We start from the raw sequence: 22,082 nt of genomic DNA on the forward strand, positions 1-22,082 counted from the left end.
ACCATGAGATTTTGGGGAGGTATCATTGTCTTTTTACCCATGTATAAAGTGGTGTCATTGACTATCTGGATTAGAGGGTGCCACACTCTTCGTACAAGGTCACTTGACTTAGGTCTATACTCATGAGATTCACCATGGGATACAGCCATAGATATGAGGTGACCACATACTTGGAGACATCAAGCAGAGTTACTAGGGAATGGGAACGTTCCACAAATTCAGGGTGTGGGTTCGGGATGGGAAATGGGAACCGGAACCCCACATCATACATGACACCATCATATGACAGAAAACTATGTTATAAAATGAAAGAAACTAACATTTTAGAGCTTTAAACTTTCTATATAAGCTCTAAAATACCCATTTAAAACTTTCAAACAGCAATAAAATAAAATGAAATAAAATAATTTTGGGAATGCTTTGGGGCCGGCCAGCTTGCTTCCAAGGACGGCGTTCCCACGTTCCAGGAAGAGGGAACGCTGTCCCTTGGTAACTATGACTTCAAGGCTGAGACCTTGACTTTCAAGCATGCTTGATTGGTAGGAGATTGGGAAAAGGTCTCACGATGTGCATCAAGGGGATTGTCATTGCAACATCTAGGCTGCAGGCATCCTCATGATGTCATGAGTTCTCCCTATGGAGAGGAGTCAAGGATGGCAAGATTTGTTCTTAGACAGTACTCCTGATGGGATTCCAGTTGGGTCAGACGAAGCTCATACTACTCATGACTGATGGTTTGACACTTGAGTCATGATACATGCTAGGACATGATAGGAACTACTCATGACACATAGAGTCTTTCTTGTCATTCCAAGGCTCACCAGTACTTCATTTATCTTTTATTTGTGGGGGTGTTATAGACACCTCTTGTTCTTCCTCGGGCGGTGTTTTAGATTGACTTTAGTCTCTTGGTCTCATAGGCTTTTTTGTCCTTTTGCTGACGCTAACAAATCTTTCTTTCAGCCGTACAGCCATACCTCTCTCTCTTTCTTTCTCTGTTAGCCGCACCTCTCCGTATAGCTATATATCTCCGTGCAGCCGTACAGCTCTTGTCGTACCTCTCCGTTAGTTGTACAGCCCTTCCCTCCGTTAACCCCCGTACAACACTTCAGTCAGCTGCCAGAGCAGAGGAGCAGCTGTTCGAATTCATCCCAGGCTGAGCTGAGCCCTTGGCTCAGCTTGGTGGTTAGCTGCAACAAAAGGGCACATCAAAGTCTGCATAGGCCATTATGGAATTCCCGAAAATGAAGACTTTTGCCTCTACACCGATTAGAAAGCCCTCCTACTTTGACGTTGCAGCCTCCACATTGACACCCAGCCCCTATGCATTGCACGACAAGCAGAGGATTGGATCTGATCCATAGGAGCAATATACTTTCTACAGCAAGAAGTGAGAGAGCTCAGGCTTATGTTTGCAGCTCTTGGAAGAAAGGTGAAGGAGATGGAGAGTGAAGGCAAGCAATAAATTATTGCAGAGGTTATGGAAAAATGCAGCACATCTCCACCAGCACCAACACTTGTCTCCAGGGTTGAAGAGTGTTAGGATAAGTATGATCAAGGGCTTGCTCTATGGTGCATGTGGGCATCTAGTGGAGTCACATGTGTGTTTGTGTGTGTTGTAAAGGCACATCAAGTGCTATGATGTGTCTAGTGTGTGACCTAGGTGATGATGTAAGACAAAGGCAATCCCACTGATGTAGGGATTGATTCCCACTGATGTAGGGGCTGATTGCCACTTATGTAGGGAAGGTATTACCTTCTCCCCCTTTCTATAAGAGAGAGACCTCTCTCTCACAATCATATAGAGAACTACCATCTTTCTTTCATTGTGCTCTCACACCTCGTGCAAGATGCATCTATTCTATCCTACGGGATTCTACACTTGGTATCAGAGCTTTAGGTTCTAGATCTAGCCTAGCCTAGCATTAGATGCTATTCTCTGCCTGGAGTAGTACTCCAAAAAGAATATGTTATGTAAATCACCTTTGGTCACCATATGATGTAGACCATGTGATATGTGTTTTGTCTATCCCATTTTTGTGAACCTCACACCCTTGGGAACCCTTGCTAGCATGAGATCCTAGCCATAGATTTATCCTTGATCACCATGAGATGGCATGAGAAACTATGAGACTAGATGTATCCTTGACACTGCAAGAGGCAAACCCTTGAGGAAGGGTATGTTGGAATAAGTATGATCAAGGGCTTGCTCTATGGTGCATGTGTGCATCTAGGGGAGTCACATGTGTGTTTGTGTGTGTTGTAAAGGCACATCAAGTGCTATGATGTGTCTAGTGTGTGACCTAAGTGATGATGTAAGACAAAGGCAATCCCACTGATGTAGGGATTGATTCCCACTGATGTAGGGATTGATTTCCACTGATGTAGGGGCTGATTGCCACTTATGTACGGAAGGTATTATCTTCTCCCCCTTTCTATAAGAGAGAGACCTCTCTCTCACAATCATATAGAGAACTACCATCTTTCTTTCATTGTGCTCTCACACCTCTTGCAAGATGCATCTATTCTATCCTACGGGATTCTACAAAGAGATGATCACCACTCAGGTCAGCTCAGCCAAGAAAGAAATGGCCATTGTGGCCAACAGCAAAATCAATAAAACAGATCTCTATTCAAAAGTAAAAGAGCAAGAAGCCATAGTACATAATAAGAGAATATTGCGCATTGGGGGACTACCAAAGGATTGTCTTTGATGTTTTGATGATGAGGAGGACACACAGAAGAAATCTACATGCCTCAAGAAGGGGATACCACAAATTGAGTGGGATGACAATGACATCAGTTGTATCTCCCAAAAGGGGACACAAGTGCAAGTTTATTTCAATGAGAGGGTAGGACGAGTTAAGATTCTCCGATAGACAAACAAGTTGAAAGGTACACGGGTATGGATATCTGAAGAGCTCAGCCTGACTCAGCTCAAACAAAGGAATACTGAACTTACTAAAGTGAAGGATACACGCAAAGCAGGAAAATGGGCAGTCTATCGTGATGGAATGGCTCTAATTGGAGACTTCAAATCTAAACCTAAAGACCCTCAGTCTTAAAACACGGAGCAGATGGAAGGTTTCAAAATGAAGGCCTTTGCTACTTCAACCCCAACAAACAAATATTTGTGCTCCCACCATTGTCTTTGTTCTACACTAATGCCATTTAAGAAGACATACTAGAGACACTATAATAGGCCTATGAGCATTTTGAGACCTTAGGAGTAGATCTTTAAGCTATAACAAGAGATTCGAGAACTCAAGCTTTGACATGCCACAATGGAGAGAAAGGTCCAAGAAATGGAAAGTATTAGTACGCAAGAAGTTGTGCAAGAGATAATACAAAAATAGAATATAAAATGTAATACAAAAGGTAATACAAAATATATTACATTTCCTCTTACACCACAACTTGGTTATACGGTTTGGAAAATGATCTACACTTGGATAAAGTCAATGAAACAAGAGATCATAGTAGAAGTGGACAACAAAATCAACATAGTCAAGCTTCATGAGGAGACCACGGAACATATGCAAAATCTAACTATCTTTTGGCTCTACTAATTATGGGACCATTGGGCAAATTGGTATAATGATGAGGGTATTGTAGATATGGGTTCAACAACCTTATAAAAATAACCCAATCTTGTATAGAGATATAAAGGCACATGTGGGATCATAAACATGGTAAAAAAATAAAGTTTCTTAGGCAAACTCACAAATTGAACGACACAAAGATTTGAACATTAGAAGAGCTCATCTCAAATGAGCTTAAACAATGAGCCATGTAACCCAGCATAGTCAAGAAAGCCAAGAAGGAAGGAAAATGGGCTATTTACGGAAAGAAAGGAATTCAAATCTAAGCTTAAAGGCTCTCAATCTTAAATTGATATAATGCTTGCCATACTAGGATAACTTTAGAAATAGTTATGTTCTTGTAATCATGGTTTCATGCATTGCTATGGAGATGCTCCATGTACTCTCATATCAGGGATTTGGTGCAAAAGCTACTTATTGGTCCCAGAGCTCTTTTTGGTTTTCCACAGAAGTTAAAAGATCTCTCTCTCTCTCTCTCTCTCTCTCTCTCTCTCTCTCTCTCTCTCTCTCTCTCTCGCTGTCTCTATCTCTGTCTATGTCTCTACCTTAGTGAGCCCTTTGCTTCAGCCCACAGTGGCTTGTATGGGTTACATATATCTTGTATCTTGTCTCATAGACCGTGAGGTATCCTGTAGACGTTAGTACACCTTCTTTGTCTCTGTCTATCTGTCTGTCTGTCTCTCTCTCTCTCTCTCTCTCATGCGCATGCATGGATAAAGATGTAGATGCACACACGAGCATGTACGCCCATATGCACGAACATCCACATACAACTACACACAGACATGGCACATGGATGCAAGCATTGTCACACATACATCTCTCTCCCTCTCTTGTGCATGTGCAGGCTGATGATGTATTATGAAGCATGCTATTGTAGTTGTGTTAGATGTAGTTTTTAATTTGCAATGATTCTTACTTTTTGAATCGGTAATAACTAGTCCAAATAGCAACATTGTATGTAGTAATGGTTTTGCTTTGCTTGTCTCAGGCAAGACCTTATCCCTTTGGAATCTCTACCGTACAATGAAATCGTGTGTTTTCGAAATGTGGCCACAATAAGGCAGGCATGTAGCTATCTTTATTTGGATTTAGTGTTGGTTTGTTGGGCGTCTATCTTTCTTTCTTGATTTTTTAATTTCTAAAAAAAAGGTCGTCATATGAAGTTAAAAAAGTAAAATTGGTTGCACATAGTTTCTTAAACGCAATCTCCATGGCCATGCCAATAGTTCAACGTAAGGCTTCAAAAGGTGCATCGTAGCATTTAGATCAGTTTAGTGTATATAAGCACATAAGCATATAGAGATGGTTTGAAGCTGTTTTGATAGAATGAAGTCTATAATGATAGATGTTATTGGTGACATGGATCTAAATTGTACTAGAGAACTTTGTCAACCCACATATACTATGGGCATGACTATGGCCATTGATTAAGCTGCAAGCTTAGTTGAGTACACATCTTGAATACAAATCTTTGTAAGTAGCAAAGTCAGTGCATTAATGAAAGATGTTGGGCACAATTTTATGAATGCAAATTGAAATGTGAATTGTAGTTGTAAATGAAGATACAATCCTCCTTGATTTTGTCAATTCTAATAGCCCTGCTTTAGGTTGAGTATTATTGCTAGGATCTTCGATTGCTATGGCTAGGTTGGGAAGGCACAAGCTCAATCCCATGCCTTTGTGTGCATGCCTTTTGCTGCTCCAAGACATATGTGAAGTTGATGATATATAGGTTGAGGCAAGCTGTGCAATTATTGTTTAATGCATCTGGATTGTTTGGTGAAATAGTTTAGCGTCTTTTAGATTGTCAAAGCCTAGTTCTTGTTAAAGCATATCTGTTGAAGAATATCTTTAGGAGCTCCTTAGAGACTTTAATATGCATATGTATGTGAATACTTCTTTGGAAGGATTGCTCTCCCTCCTCGCCACTTGCTGCTCTTCCCCTCAGCCTGCCTTCTCTCAGCCCCTATCACACCCTCTGCCCCTTCTCAGCGCGCCTCACACCCATCCGTACAACACTTTACAGCCATTCTACAACAGCCTGTACCAAATTGTATGACCCTACTAGCTATCCACCCTCTCCTTCGTTTCTCCTTGTGAAGCCCCCACCTTCTCAGTTTTGAAATTGGTTTCCTTAACAGTCATGGAGGTGGGACCTTTTTAGGATACACCTAAAATTTCCAGACTTTCATCCATGAATATGTGTGCATTGTGCTACCCCTCTTCCAATCTTTTGAAGGGAGGAGGGAAAGGGATCTCTTATAAATAGATCTATTATGGACTGGGAGGAGGGACAGGATTTCTCATAAATAGATCTAGTATAGACTTAATGTTTGGACACATACTCTAGAAGCACATGTATGGACTATTGCACATATGTTGTATATTGTGAATCCGAGTAAACCCTCTGTGGTTGAGATGGATTCCGATCATTATGCCATTGGTGCATCCTTGTTTTAGGCTGTTCAACCTGTAATTTTTGGTAGTCAAAAGCTAAAGGTTAAATTGCCATACACATGAAAAGGAGCTTTTTGTTGTAATTCATGCTTGAAGCAGTGGAGGCAGTATTTATATGGCTCCAAGTTTCTAGTGTACGGTCACTCATCGACTACCTTGAACCTTTTCAAGATCAATACAGATACCATCAACAGAGATGATTTTACCAAGATATAGTTGTTTTCTCTTTAAGAACTCACACTTGGGCATCTTGGCCTAAAGAACCTCTCTTATAAGGATACTCAAAACCACACTAAAATGTCTTAATTGGTCAGATAAACTAGGCTGTACACAAGTGTATCATCAAGAAGCATGATGACAAACTTTCTTAGATATAGACAAACATATCGTTCATTGTTAGCTGTAAAGTAGCGGGTGCATGGTACTATCCCTTTTTCCCACCAAAATGATTGATGCTCCCAAGGAGGTTTATAAGGATGAATATGTCTGATACAGATATAATTCAATAATTGTTGGCAATTTAATCTTCCTCTTTAAGGATCAGCCTATATGATTGCTCAAAAACTGGGTGAAAGAAAGAAAGAAAGAAACAAAGTTTATTAAAGTCTTCAGAAGACCGATGGGTCTATGAGACTGTGAAAATCTTGATACAACGAGCTGTGGTAGTGGAGCTACTAAACGAGCGTCCATACCAATGCAAAATGCAAAATGCAGAAAATGCAAAATGGCAGTACTAAGTCCTAAGTACAACATAGTCATGTCGATAGTCGACTATATATCAATCTCAGCATCATCATCAATATCATCATCATCCCCAGCAACAGCAAGATATCAGGATGGATGAAGCAGTGGAGGCATGAAGTCGGCAATAGAGTGCTGTCGGCCACTCAGAGGTGCAGCCCTGGCACGTCTCCTGGTCGTAGCTCTGTGTCTGACCAGGGCTACTATGACCCCCGTCGGTCAGGCTCCAACTCTAAACAAGGAGGGGATGTCTCCAAGTGTGATATGTGTGTCGACTCTCTGTCTGAGCTGTCGGGTCACGGGCTCTGGGTCACGGTCATGTCGAGGCCTCGCCTCGTTGGGGTCCATGTGATCTAGCTGAAAGAACTCCGTGATAGAGCTCTGAGAGGGATCAACCGAGCCTTGCCAAGCAACGTGATGATGCTGTCCATACTCAAGATGTGGAAAGGTAGCATCTCTTCATACTCTTGAATAAGCAAGGATGCTAGGGGCATGTTTCAATCCCACACTATGGAATAACCGTAGGTGAACTTCACTACATAAGATTGGTTACTGTCCACCATGGTTAGACTCCATCTTTGTATCAGTGACATATCAATAAAGTTGTGAGTACTAGTATCATAAACCAGAACATTTACATGATGGCCAGTAATAGTTCCATGCAAGAGTAAAAGATCATGTCAATTATATCAACTGTTAGATTCCTGTATCAATGACATATCAATAAAGTTGTGAGTACTATATCTTAAAACAGAACATTTACATGATGACCATTAATAGCTCTATGCAAGAGTAAAAGATCATCTGGACTAAACTTCAGTTAAATTAACTGCAATTGTCACAAGTCACTCTAGTAGTATACAAGTCAATGCTGGAGTTTTCAGCAAAAGATATGTGGCATGGAGAATTCTGCTGCATGCACCTGTCAATCTTTCCCCTGTGCAGTATTCTTTTGGTATGACTTTTGGCGATAAGCCTACCCTACCGAGCCTTGGAAGGCTTCAAGAGCTCATGGATAGCATTCTATGTAACCAATCTCTTACCATACCATCCCTCGTAATACTTTTATGAAAATATGGGTGAGCATACATAAGCTCAGAGTTTAACAATTATTTAATTTATTCTATTCGTGTTGCAAGTTAGAAGACATTTCAGCAACAAACATTTGGATGTTCCTTCCATGAACCGTTCGAACAATGGATCCCAAAACACCATTGTTCATCAAATGTAGTACCTTGCAAATTTTCAATACAAGCTATCAATCAAAGACATTCTCTTGCTTACTTAGCATTTACCCAAAGACAAGGCGTGCATGATTGTTTCTTGACATATTCAAGTTCACATGTCAGCAAGCAGATGTCAAAGATTGGTGGTCAATGGACAACCATGTCAACTAGTTGACAACATGTCAACCAGTGACAACCATGTCAACCAACAGCAACATGCCAACTAGATGTCGACCCATGTCAACCAGTGACATTGTGTCAATTCTCGATGCAAGCAATCACACATGACAAGTGGGGTCATGGAATGACTACCGGTGCACATGGTGGTGTAGAGGCAGCTCCATACCAACTAGGAGTAGAAGTGGCAGGAGCTGCACGTGGAGAGTCCGAAGCGCTAGGAGGTGCACATCAAAAAATGAGAGGAGCACATGGAACAGTCAGGAGGTGCACATGAAGTAATTATGTTGCACCGATTGGCGAGTCGGGACTCCGTTGAAGCCATTAGTGCCGAGCAGTTGGAATGGCTAAGGGACAACCAATAGGAAGGAGGAAAAAGGGATTTCTAGGGGAAGAGCTGATGAAGGCGAAGGGGAGCTGAGGAGGATGGGGGAAGGCATTCGATCATTGAGCGTGAGTTGACATAGAGGCTAGAGTCAAGGGCTTGCCTAGTGTATCTCCTCTTTGGTGTATTTGCCATCTGGTGTAACTCCCATTGGTGCATGATTCATTCCTCCTAATGAACTATGCTTCTTCTCATCTGTCCTGGTTACTCCAATGCTTCTTCGTGCTGTGTTCCCCTCCCTTCATCTCCCTTCACCTAGCATAACGGACCCTTTGTCATGTGGGTCGAGTTCCGTCTCATTCACATTGAAGGTTGGCTCTTGTCATCATGCTCTGGATTTGTGTCCTTCTCGATGTACTCCCTCCCAAGGATTCTTGTACTTCTTCTTGGTTTAGCGCTTGCACCATCATTCACACCGTTGTCCACTTCGTAATCGTGCCACACTGTACTTGCACCATCATTGACAGCATAGAAACTTGCACCATCACTGAGTGATCTATACACCACCATGTCTTCATCAACAACATCATCTATGGGGTGGGTTGTCGTTGATATGAAAAAAAAAAGAAACACAGGACTGTCCTCAGACAAACACAAAATGATTGAGTACTTTATTGCTGACCCCATACAATCATATCCACTTCTTCAGAATCCAACTCTAGAGACAAAATCGTATCTTCAGGACTTCTCCGGGATCAGTACTGTAATGTGGTAGCTCTCAAGGTAGAGCTTATGCACCGATTTTCAGAGCGGGTACCCAGAGCACGCAAGTAACAAGTCAACCTCCCACACAATCTGACTAGAACACACCCAGACTCCTTGAAAGAGGGGAGAGACTACACAACCCGAAACAAACTGAACTTAGAACTGCACTTTTCCCCAAAAAAAAACTCAGAAAGCAGTCAGCCTCAGAACACTATGAACCCACAGCCCATTGCTCAATGGCCAGCACTACTCCCTAGGCCACAAGCTGTTCAAAAGAAGAACTGGCGGGTACCATCATCTGTAAACCTGCAGGTATATTCACCGTACAAGCAGCCGTACAATTATACGTACGACAGCAGGCCCGTACACCACACAGTAATCCGTACAGTCTGCATTTAATGATGACCATCTTCCGTACAGCTCGTAGAAGACATCTTAAATGACCCGTACGTGCCTGTTCAGCCTGTAATCAAGGCACCGTACTACCAGCCCATACTGATTAACAATTACAACCCGTACAACCACGTACTGCAGCCCGTACAAAACCCACGCTTCAGATTCCGTACCAGCCGTACGGCTCTTTCTAGCCTTCAATCAACGCACGCCATCCGATGCAAGGCTACGCTTGTTCCCAAAGCTCCCTTCTCACCACGTACTAGCCCGTATTCTTCATAGGCGCTCAGCCCTTCGCTTATGCACACACACAGCCTCTTTCATCTACGGAATCCCTCTCCTACAGTATAGCCCTTCAATCAACACCGCTGTGATCCTTGCGCTGCTTTGTCCTCTTCGCTCTAGGAGCCTTCCACCATCGCACCTGCTCCCTGTACAGCTCGTCCCTCTTCTCCTTTATCTGCAAGCCCAAGACTCCATGTACCATGCTCGCTCATCAACCAGAAGCTTCCCTCTTCTATTACGTAGCCACATGCATGAGCACGATGCCTTCTCAATCAGTCCAGCCACCTCAGCCTACTCTGCCACCTCACTAGTGACATTTTACCACTCTTAAGACATTTCTCCCAAATCACATTAAATGCACATTTTGGACCTCTAGTCACACAATTCCCACACACATTAGCATGCACATTAAAGCTTGCATGCTCCCCCATATACACACATGAAAAGCCCCTTGACATGGGCACCAGAACACATCAAATTCCCATAACATATAAGACCACAGTGACTCAGGAAAATATAAAAAAACCCTTCACGACTTGACTTTACATGACCCCAAAAACATTCACTTGACCACACATTGGATACCCTTGCTCTGGAGGTCTGGTACAACCACATTGCATTTCATCATTTCCCTAATAAGTCCCTGCAAAAAAACTTTTAGTCTTTCAAGTTCAAAACAAAAAGGTCTTTTACATGTGCAGCCAGTTACATTGGCTTATTCACACACAACCCACAAATTAACACTATCATGTGTTCAGTGTCTCCCCGCATGCACAATCTATGTGGAGAAAAATATATACAGATTTTATCCTATCATCGTCTCAGCATCCAATTGGACATAGCAGACCGGCCAAGGTGCTATGCCGTCTCTCTTGTAGAACCACGGTTTCCTCCCCAGTCTAGCCTCTACATCCATGGGACCTCTTGGTTCTCTTATACCCCGGTCATGTCCCTACCTCCCATGAATGTTTCATCTCCTCCTTCCGCTGCATTATTCTTTCCACTATCCATGTCCTTCCCTGCTCACCCAACATTCATAGCTTTCACTCTAGTAGACCCTTTCTCAATTGCTCTTCCATCATCATTGACTTTCCCACCTTCTATGTTCTCACCCCCTAAACACAAATGCCTTCAGCACCTAGTATACCACCCTCCTTTTCATCCCCTATGTTCTCCCAGTCTACATTGGCATCAGTAATGGATTCACACTCTCATCTTCTACATTGGCATTAGTAATTCGTTCAGGACTCGTTTTGAAGGAGGTTGGGGAGGAGCAAGTAGAGGGACAAACTTTCGAAGACCTATCATGGGTGCGAGAGTACGGTCACTACAAGATGACTATCGAGATTCATTTGGGGGACCCTCTTGTATGCAATGCAACACAAATGACCAATACAACAGAGACTGTCCCAATGGCAGAGGGAAACGAGCATCTCAAGTCAACATGGTTGAGGTAGTAGTGGCAGGGAGGGCAACAAACCCCATTGGATCGGTGCTGTGTTGGGAGTTGTGAAAAGGTCACAAACAAAAGGTGACAATTGTAAGGATGACTCAATATCAACACCACAGGTCTCGTCACCAACGAAGTTAGTCCCTCCCTCTAGAGTGGACACTGGACCGAGGAATACATCGCCCTTGTTCTCTCTTGTTAGTGCATCAGAAAGAACCTCGAAGGTCTCACAACCATCAAGGCCTATCACTAGCTCTAGAAGTGGCCCATCTTCAGGCGGCCAATCTATGCCTTCAAGGGACCAGGCGGTGGTTAAGAGTGTCACCAAAGATCTTCAATCTATTTTTGAGGACGAGGGAAACACACCTCAGTTTCCTTCCCGCAAGTCCAGAATAGTGAGGCTTGCAACGGAGGTGGGATCGGTTCACGACGGACTGACATTAGATCATTACTGAGTGTACATTGCCCTTATGTGTGAACAAAGTCCTAGGTTTATTGTGGAGATTAATCGGGTGGTGCTGAAGGACGTCTTCCTAGATGGTGGTGCAGTTGTGAACATCATGCGTAAAAGGTACGCTACAACAATTGGGTTCGAAGTTGACAAGTGACATCCATTTTCAAGTCTACATGGCTGATCAATGCATGTTGAAGCCTATGGGAGCAGTCAAAGGTGTTCACATGAAGATTGGTGGAATGACATTCTTGTCCAAATTTGTCGTCTTGGATATGATCGAGGATGAACAAACGTACAATCACTACCGCTTCCTTTTCTTCACCTTCTACCCTCTAGCCCGCTTCTACCGTCTCTTCCAAAGGAGCCTCTCCTAGTGTCTGTATGGGGTCGACATCTTCTATTCCACGCGACACTCTCATATAGCTCTCGATAGAGGGATTGACATATTCTCTTTGGTGTCTACATGAGTGATTGATATCTTCTCTTTTGGTTTAGAGAGGTGATTGATGTGGTTGACACTCCGTATGAGCTGCTTGAGTCACTTGGTTGGGAACAGTGCCATCTTTGACATATAGTCTTCAGGTGGTGAGATCGGGAGTTGTTTCCTCTCTCTTGGGTACAGTCACAAGTCCCATCATCTCAGCATTAGTACACGAGGTTTCTCCAAGGGCACACTCTCCAGGGTTATTCCCATCAGCCATGCGGGATGCCTATGGACCAACTTACCAATATGTTCTTGGGGCTGCTGGATCCTTTTGAGGTACTTTGTTTGTGCCACCCATGGGACCCCACGTCACTTAAGCACCTCGTGGCTTTGACTTTAAATTTGAGTCTAGGTCTAGATTCCCCTCTCTGTGCTACCACTATAGCTCCTTGTGCCATGCAGTAGACTCCCAGCATTTCCCTCCTCCAGCTCCCATTCCCAACCTCGCAGAGGTGAGTCCTCAGAGGCGACATCGGACCAGGTCAGGGCCACTTGACCCACTTGATACGTGGCGAGGCAGCATTGTTTTTTCAGGAGGACCCTTGCCGCTTTTAGCAGATTGCCCCCGCTTTCGGAGAACGACATGCTAGCACACTACATTGCTTCATCATCTGGGAAATCTTTCCCTAATGTAGTGCAATTAAGGGTTGAGAAGTAGGACTATCGGAAACTCCTCTCTGATCTTAAAGGCAAACGGTCACTTGTGGGAAGAGGACTTAGAGCAGGTCTTTACCATCCGGCTTACAAGAGGCATTGGCAGCTAGCGCTAGAAGATCCAGGGCCCCCATCTATCATCTCGACTTGGATACGCTTGCACCAATGGAGGCCTTGGAGCATATGGAGGATTGGGGTATGGTAGCCCTTTTCGAGGAGTAGGACGAGGTGATCGACATGGCCGACAGAATAAGCTACAGTGACAGATATGCTTGGACCAAGCGATCCCTACACATTGCGCAACGGATCATGGATGGCACCTTCTCTATGACGCTCTAATTTTGTATATGAAATATTTTGGAATATATATCACAGATAGTGTTCAGAAAGGATGGTTTTGATGTTTTGAAGGTTTTGGGAAAGTTTGGTGTTGGTCGAAAAATTTTGGTTTTTGTCCATTATGGTATCGGCTGGATTTTGCAGCTTGATTTTGAGTTGGTTAGAGAAATAATTTGAAGAAATTCTGTATGAGAGAGTTTTAGATCTTGTTGAGTAGAAAAACTTTGTCCTAGTGAAGAATTTGTGGTTCACTCGTTTGCATGCGTGTATGGAGGTCAGAAGTTGCTAACAAAGTGGTTTTGAGCTAAAAGTGCATCTAGATTTCCGTGTCAAGAGTTGTAGGCATTAGACGGAGGTCGAGATGGAAGAATTAGCCATGAAAGGTCAAATGCAAAGGGAAAGAAGAGGGTCCGATCTTGGAGATGAGCTATTGAGCTTGTCCATTGGATCTACGAGGCAGGCGTGATGATGCTCCGAACAAGGCCGTTTTCATGCCTTAATTAAAAAAAAAAAAAGAGACGTCGAGATTCCGTACGTGTTTGCTATCAAAAGCGCGCGCTAAAAGAAGGTGAAAAGCACACGCACGCTTTTCGAGAAAAGTTATTTTTGGCCGATTTTGGGAGCTTTTGGCCGCTCTTTTTTGGAGTCATGAAAGGCTATAAAAGAAGAGGAGATCGTGAGAAGGAGAACACACAATCCAATGCACGCATATCAAGGTTGAGCGAAAGAGAAGAGAAGGCACGAATCTCGAGGTTGCTCGAGTAAAGAGAAGGCATGCATATCGAGGCGCTGCGAAAGTGACAATAGCGCACGCGGATCAAGGCAGCGCAAAGAAGAAGATAAGATCAAGATATTTTGAGAGTGAGAGTGAGAGTGAGAGTGAGAGTGAGAGTGTGATTGAGATTTGATCATTTGATCATCTGATTTGAACATCTTCATGCGAGTGAGAGTGAGAGTGAGAGTGAGATAGCTCGGGGGTGGATGGGTGGTATCGAGCTCCTTCATGGAGTGATTCTTCTCCAAAATTATTGTAAAGACTCATCAATTTGATTCATACTACAATCTCTCTTCTTGTTCATTCGTGATTATTATCTTGCTACAATTTTGATCGTGATTGTGAAAGAACGGTGCGTGACATTCTCTCAGTTAGGTGCTGCTATTTTCACTCCACAAGGCATACCCAACGATTGCTGTCCCAGCACTTGAGATTGGAGTTGGAAAAACTAATTGACACTCACCGCTAGGCCTGGCAGTCATAAGTGGAGGAGAATCAGGAAATGTGAAAAAGGCAACAGGAAGCACTTGAGGAGGAGCAGCATCGCCTTGAGAAGCATGAGTGGAAAGAAGAGAAGACTACCATACAATTTCTACATACCTCTCAGCAAGCCAGGCTGCAATAAGAGCTCACACTACTCCGATAGTAATATGCATCGGTTTTATTTGAGCGCGCGACAGTTGAGGCTAGGGTCGAGGAGACCCAAAAAGAGCTTACAGCCATGACTGAGCGCCATACATTACTTCAGCAGTCCCATGGGGTCTCCCTGCTCAGATCAAAGAATGATCACTATAGGTTGGGCTATCATCGTTACTTGGACATTTACGCACATCACGGACACTATCAAGGAGGAGGATACACACTCTGGAGCATTCGCAACTCCATGATATACCGTGTGCATGATGTACTCTGTGCATGGGACTCTATCGTCTTCTCATTTGGTCCATAATGTACTATGTGCATGGGACTCTACTGTCTTCTCCTTTGGTCCGGCGACCTCTAGCTCTTGGACATGGGAGTTTTTCATATTTTTCTTTGAGTTATGTAGCTCCATAATGTACTCTCTGCATGAGAATTTTTGGTCTTTTCTTTTGGTCCGGCAATCTAATATTTAGCTATTGTAAATATAGTGGTGTTTCTTTTATCAGGATGATCATTTGATTTGGAGAACTCGTTGTAAGGCCATGAGCCAATTCTTTTTTCCTCACTTGTAACTTCTCACTATCAACTTGGGATTCCTTTAATTTGTCGGGACGATGAATGCTAGTGGCGGACGACACTGGTGTACATATTCAAGTTCACATATCAGGAAGCAGATGTCAATAAACGGTGATCACTAGACAACCATGTCAATCAACAACAACGTCAACCAGTGACAACCATGTCAACCAACGACAACATGTCAACTAGATTTCGATCCATGTCAACCAGTGACACTGTGTCACCTGTCGACGCAAGCAATCACACATGTGGCACGACTACGGTGCACATGGTGGTGCAGAGGCAGCTCCTTGCCAACTAGGAGTAGAAGCCATAGCTACTAGGGAACGGTGTTTCGTCTTACTGGAGCGTGGGAACGCCGTTCCAGGAAGCAAGCCGGAATCGGCCTCGGAATGTTCGCTTTTTTTTTTTGGCTATTTCGAAGTTTTAAATGAGTAATTTAAAAGCTTATATAGAAAGTTTAAAGCTGTAAAATGTTAGTTTCTTTCATTTTCTAACATAGTTTTATGTCATATGATGACGTGTGTATGACATGGCGTTCCAGTTCTCCTTTCCTTGTTTCCCCTTCCCAAATCGTTTCGTTTTGACACCTTGGATTTCCGATACGTTCTCGCCGTTCCTTGCACATGAGAGTCAGAAACGCTTGGAGGTGCACATGGAAGTTGCACATCAAAAAATGAGAGGAGCACATGGAATAGCCAGGAGGTGCACATGAAGTAATTACGTCGCACCGTTTGGCGAGTTAGGATGCTGTTGAAGCCATATAAGCAGAGCAGTGGAATGGCTAAGGGAGATAGGGACCACCAATAGGAAGGAGCAATGGAATGGCTAAGAGAGATAGGGACAACCGATAGGAAGGAGCAAAAGGGGATTTCTAGGAGAAGAGCCAATGAAGGTGAAGGGGAGCTGAGGACGGGGGAAGGCATTTGGCCATTGAGCGTGAGTTGAGATAGAGGCTAGAGTCAAGAGCTCTCCTAGTGTATCTGCTCTTTAAGAAGGAATAAGAAGAACAACCTAGAAAGGAGATAAGAAGAAATAACGCTAATGACAGATAATGGAGAAAGCAGTAGACAAGAGCATAACGCGAGCAAGTGCGTAATATAGAATGAAGGGATCCTCATATACTAGTCTCTCTAAAGCAGAGATCAAAGATCACTCATCCACGATAGCAATACACCATAATAATGCAACAGGCGAGCTCGTAGCTCTAGCCTCTCTCCTTCTCACTCTCAATCCTTGTAAAATATGGAATGAATCCCCATCCCCGTCTTCTCCCCTCTTCACCTTCGCCTTCCGGGTGGGAAATCCCCTCCCTCTCTCCTATTGGCTGTTCCTTCATCCTCAGTAGTCTCTTCATGTCTTCTGTAATGGCCAGCTTGTGCCAAGGCGGTGCGTTGTAACTACTCCATGTGCACCACCTGCAACCACTCTATATCTGACAAGGCACTGCCGGATGAAACATCTATGCCACCTATGAGTCAGGTCTGCAGAGGTTGGCAGAGTGTGACTACGCGACATGAAGACCCTTAATACATGACTATGTGCGTGGGATGATGTTCTCCTAATGACCATGTCCCCATGTGGCTATGCCATCCTGGTGACCATCTCCTCTCCATGACTTGTGTTACTCCTAGCTTTACGTCGAATCACGGGCATAGGCACACAGAAAATCACCTCCCTGTCGATCTCGGTGGCAGTTAGCTTTCTTATCTGAAAAATCTTACGTTGAAACTCTTGCTTACTAAATTTCCACCAAGCCCCAAAATTGCTTAGATGGATCTAGTATGCCACATGTCTTCATTTTAGGGTCCATCCTTAATGCATCATTTACCCCTCTCTTGGGATATCATTAAAACCATTTGTCCCTGGGGACATTTCATTCATTTAGGTCCCTTAGCCTTAGATCCACCTAGTCTAGTGCCATGTCACCCTCACCAAGGACCTTGACCTTGATTTCTTTTTTATCATTTACATGAAGCCCAAACAAATATAATACAAACATTGATCCTTTAAAGGAAAATGCCGACTGACCCTTTCGAGATCATGTTACCTCGACGTGAGCGTAACATTCCTTCCCTCTTCAAGCATCAATGTCCTCGATGATAAAGTCTGGGAATACTCTCTGTAACTTGTATACGGATTCTCAGGTAGCTTTTGATAGAGGTAAACCATGCCATGCAACCAACACCGTGGGTGTCTTCCGATTGCGTACTTACATTGTTCCTCGGTCTAGGATTCCTGTTGGTTTGCGTTTTGCATTTTCCTCCATCTCCTGAAACAAAACAACACCCTCGATTAGTGAGTCACCTGTATGCAAAAATTTCTTTAAACGAGAAACATGAAACACTGGGTGCACCTTACAACCCTGTGGCAATTCTAATTTATAGGCTACCTTGCCTATTCTTTTTAGAACTAACCATGGTCCACAATATCGAGGTGATAATTTAGCGCACACTCCTGCAGTCAAAGACTTAAGAGTGCGAAGGAACTTTGAGAAAGACTTTTTCTCCTTCCTTAAATTCTCTAGCGGATCGGTTTTCATCCGCATACGCCTTAGCTCTATCCATAGCTTGGCGGATGTTAGCTCTCGCAAGTGCTAGCATCTCCCGCATCTGAACCACAAAGTTCGCGGAGCTAGGCACTCTCTGAGATACTCCAACTATAGTTGGATTTGCTGGTCTATAACCATAGTTCAGCTCAAAAGAATTAAACCCTGTAGAGGAATGTTTTCTATCATTGTAGGCAAATTCTAACAATGGCAACCACTTGTCCCATGTATGTTGCCTCAATGACACATATGCTCTAAAATTTGGTCGATTCTTTCCATCTGACCATCCGTTTCTGGATGATACCGTGAAACTCATATTATGCATAATGCGTGACAACGCATCAGTAACTTTATTATCCTTCCCTCTTCGGTAGCGAATCGTCAAGTTAAACTCCTGCATGAGTTCTGCTCACCTAGCTTGGCGGCCTCTTAAGTCAGGTTGTTTACAAAAATGTTTCAGAGTATCATGATCAACATCAACATAAAACTTTGACCCATACAAATAATGTCATGTTTTCAGAGCATGGACAATAGCATACAACTCTAATTCATGAATTGGCCAATTTCGTTGAGAGGGAGAAAGCTTCTTGCTTTCAAAGGCTACTGGCCTTCCCTCTTGGAGGAGAAGTGCTCCTACCGCAATGCCACTTGCATCGGTTTCAAGGAAAAACGGTTTCTAGGGATCAACTATTTTTAACACCGGTCCTGAGACCACAACTTGTTTTATGGTGTTAAAACTTTCCTGTTGATTCTGTCCCCATATAAAAGGTACTTTATCTGAGGTCAGATCAGTCAATGGCGATACTATTTCGGAATATCCTTTGATATGCCTTCGATAAAATTAGACAAATCCCAAGAATGATCGCAAAGCGGTCAAACTCTGAGGGATTCGCTAAGTCAGTATCGCAGCCACTTTCTTTGGATCCATTTCTACCCCCTCAGGAGTAATCATGAATCCTAAATATTCAAGTCTTATCATACACAGTATAGTTTCCTTTTTATTTACATAAAGACTGGCTTTCCTCAAAGTACTGAACTCTATTCTCAAGTGTTCATGATGCTCAGTAATACTTTTACTGAATACCAGAATAAAGTCAATAAAGTGTACTACAAACTTTCCGATATGCGGACGTAGTAAATCGTTCATAAGCATGACGAATGTAGCTGGAGCATTGATAAGTCCAAAGGGCATTACCAAAAACTCATAATGTCCAAACCTGCTTCTAAAAGCGGTTTTATACACATCCTCGGCTCTAATACAGATTTGATGGTAGCCACATTTAAGATCTATCTTACTGAAAATTACGGCCCCATGTAATGCATCTAGCAAATCATCGATTCGAGCCATTGGATACTTATGCTTACTAGTGATATCATTCAATGCTCTGTAATCTATACAGAGGCGAAAAGTATCATCTTTCTTCTTCTTTAATATCAGTGGTGAAGCAAAAGGTGAGAAACTTAGTTGAATCTGTCCCAACTTGAGGTATTCTTCCTGTTGTCTTCGCACCTCCGCCTCTTCAGCAAAACTCAACCTATAGGGAGGTCTATTTACAGGTTCTGTCCCCGGGATTAGTTCAATTTTATGCTGAATATTCTGTTTGGAGGTAACCCATAAGGTAGCTCATTCTAAAACAATGAGAGAACTCCTCTGCTATTCGATCAGCCAGCTTGGCCATCTCTCCATTTTGAGCAACATCAGTGCTAGCCAAAGAATCATCAATCGGCTCTACCGATGCTGTACAAAGAAACAAAAACTCTTCTTGAGCTTTTCGAATTTCCATCACAGAAACCAATGGTTCTTGAGGTATGTCTTTTTCACCTCGTAAGACATAGAGCACATCATTCATCTTGAATTGATAAATGTGCTTTTTTCAATCTATGGCTGGATTCTTCCTAGAATGCCAAGCCTTATCCAAGGCTATGTCTACATGAGCAAGCTTAGTCATTTCAAAATCTCTTCTCAGCATAGCCCTGAATTCGAAGCTCCAACTGGGTAACCCTTTGGTCCCATACTTCAGTTGAACTTTCATCTGCCATTTTGACTGTATATGCATAGTCAGATGGGCTAGTTTTTAGTTTCAGCCTCTTTACAAGCTTGGAGTTAATCACATTGTGCGTTGACGCTGAGTCAAATAAGACAATGACATTATAATTAGCTACTTGTCCTTTCATCTTAATTAACTTCGTATCCTTAAAGGCTGTATATCCTGTTGCCGTGGGCTTTGACATGATATTATCAGGTGCACTAGTTACTAACTTAGCAACAGACACACATAACAAAAAAGGTATTGACCTTTGAGAAGATCTTGCTAGCTGAATCTGCAACTGTTCTGCTCTGGGACTTCCCTCCATTTCCACGTCGCATTCTGAGACCACCATCTTAGCCATCCGACGATCCTTGTTTCGTTGACAATTTTTCCACTGATGAGGCTAAAGGCAACCAAAACACAAGCCTTCTCTCCTTGCTTTTTCCCTTTGCTCTGGGTTCAAAGAAGACTTCGACCGGGCTGCCATTGGTGTTACTTTTCTTTTCATTCCAATGGTGGTACTTGATTTTGGAGTCTCAATTGATTTCGTGTGCTTGGCTTGACCACTAGGTTGTGAGGCACTCCCTTTGCTAATCCACTTCTTCTTAAACCCAGTTTTCTTCGGGTATCCATACTGAGTCCCAACCTGCACAAACCCACTTGGTCTGTTTCCTTTTGCATCCTCATAGTTCAGGACTATGGCAATTGCTTCATCTAGCGTGTTTGCATACTTAGCCCGAACTTCCATCTTGATTCAATCATTCAATCCAAAGATAAAATCTTTTACTTGGATTGATTGCGGTAGGGGTTCATCAACCTTCATTACACTTTCTCTGAACTTATCAGTGTATTCCGCCACTGATAAATTTCTCTGACAAAGGTTTCGATATTGATCCCAAGCTCAAGACGTGTTTTCTAAATTCCTTTTTAAACCTCTCCCAAGTAGTGGATGCTGCTTCATCTTTTTGCTGTTTTGTCCACCACCTATCCACTACCTCATTAAACATATGGGTGGCCTCGCGGATTTTCTTCATATCATTCATGATATCATAAATGGTGAAGGATTTGTTCCATTTGTGTAACCAGGTCTCAATGATATCGGAACTACAGTCAGACATTTGACTAGAATAGGCTCGACCGTATGAACACTGGACTCCGGTTCCATTGGAGATTTCCCTTTCTCTTCACGGGATGGTCTAGCAGACATACTATACACCATTTTTATGAGCTCAGATTGCCCTACATTTGCTTGTAACTGCTGCGCTAAAATCTGTTGCAAGGCATCCTCTAACATTGTAATTCTGCTGGATAGTATATGACCTGCTGGGCGCGACACCTGCGGGGTTGGTTGGACTTCGGACTCTATGAGATCCATCCTAGAAGCTTCTTCTTCTACTTCCATTTAGGTCGATGGTTTTTTTTTTTTTTTGGGAATAAATAATAAAACACCGCTTGAAACTATATTTACAAATCAAAAGTCCAACTTCCAAATTACAGCTAACCAGGCATATATCACACTGTAACCAAACCCACTTTTCCCTATACTAGGGAAACTCCTGCAATCCGAAATAACTCAAGCACGGAGACAAATAAACTTAGAAGGCATAGAAAACTCCCTGGTCAGGCTGTGTGTAATAATTGCCGCTTCGCAATGCCAAGAAGCCAGAGGTCAATAAACTGTGATCAACGTGTGCACCACTCTGATGTTCCACGCAGCCCCAACGTTGACGAGCTATTGCGAACAAAGAAGAGCGTGATCACTTATCACGTCCGCAGGTCTCTTTATTTCCATGACTTTGCTAGCAAAGCCAAGCCCACACATGTATTGCTTCCTTACACGCGTAGCTCGTATGCCAAATGTTTGAATTCCTTTATAATTAAAATGTCGAATCGCACTCAGGTCATTCAATCATCATTCGTTTTGACGTCGATTTGGAATATTGATCGGGTACTTCCTATTTCGATAACGTCCGTGAACATATCATACCGAAATACAATGTGTGCTTCGTGTTATTTGTCGTCAATTTTGGGCATCACACAGCCCTTTGATTCACAAATTGCCGCGACATACTACAGATGCACAAATACCGTGGACAGAGAACACCAACACCTTTTTCAATTCATTGTTGGTGTGAAGCTGTATGTCGAGTTGA

General features: G+C 43.0%; 1 protein-coding gene across 2 annotated transcripts in view; it reads left to right on the forward strand.

Moving 5' to 3' along the window:
- The window catches only part of ORC3 (origin recognition complex subunit 3), a 95,716-nt gene that overhangs the window by 49,162 nt on the left and 24,472 nt on the right, over positions 1 to 22,082 (forward strand). Inside the window, exon 14 of one of the 2 annotated variants that reach the window (XM_087375043.1) lies at positions 4,594 to 4,669. The exons of the other annotated variant lie outside the window; for it this stretch is intronic. Within the exon in view, the coding sequence (XP_087231169.1) occupies positions 4,594 to 4,669 (76 nt within the window). The remainder of the gene's footprint in view (positions 1 to 4,593; positions 4,670 to 22,082) is intronic. 2 annotated transcript variants of the gene reach the window in all.

The sequence above is a fragment of the Dipteris shenzhenensis genome, chromosome 5 (assembly GCF_047967505.1).
Source record: "Dipteris shenzhenensis isolate YYH24624 ecotype China chromosome 5, Dip_SZ_1.0, whole genome shotgun sequence".
NCBI lineage: Eukaryota > Viridiplantae > Streptophyta > Polypodiopsida > Gleicheniales > Dipteridaceae > Dipteris > Dipteris shenzhenensis.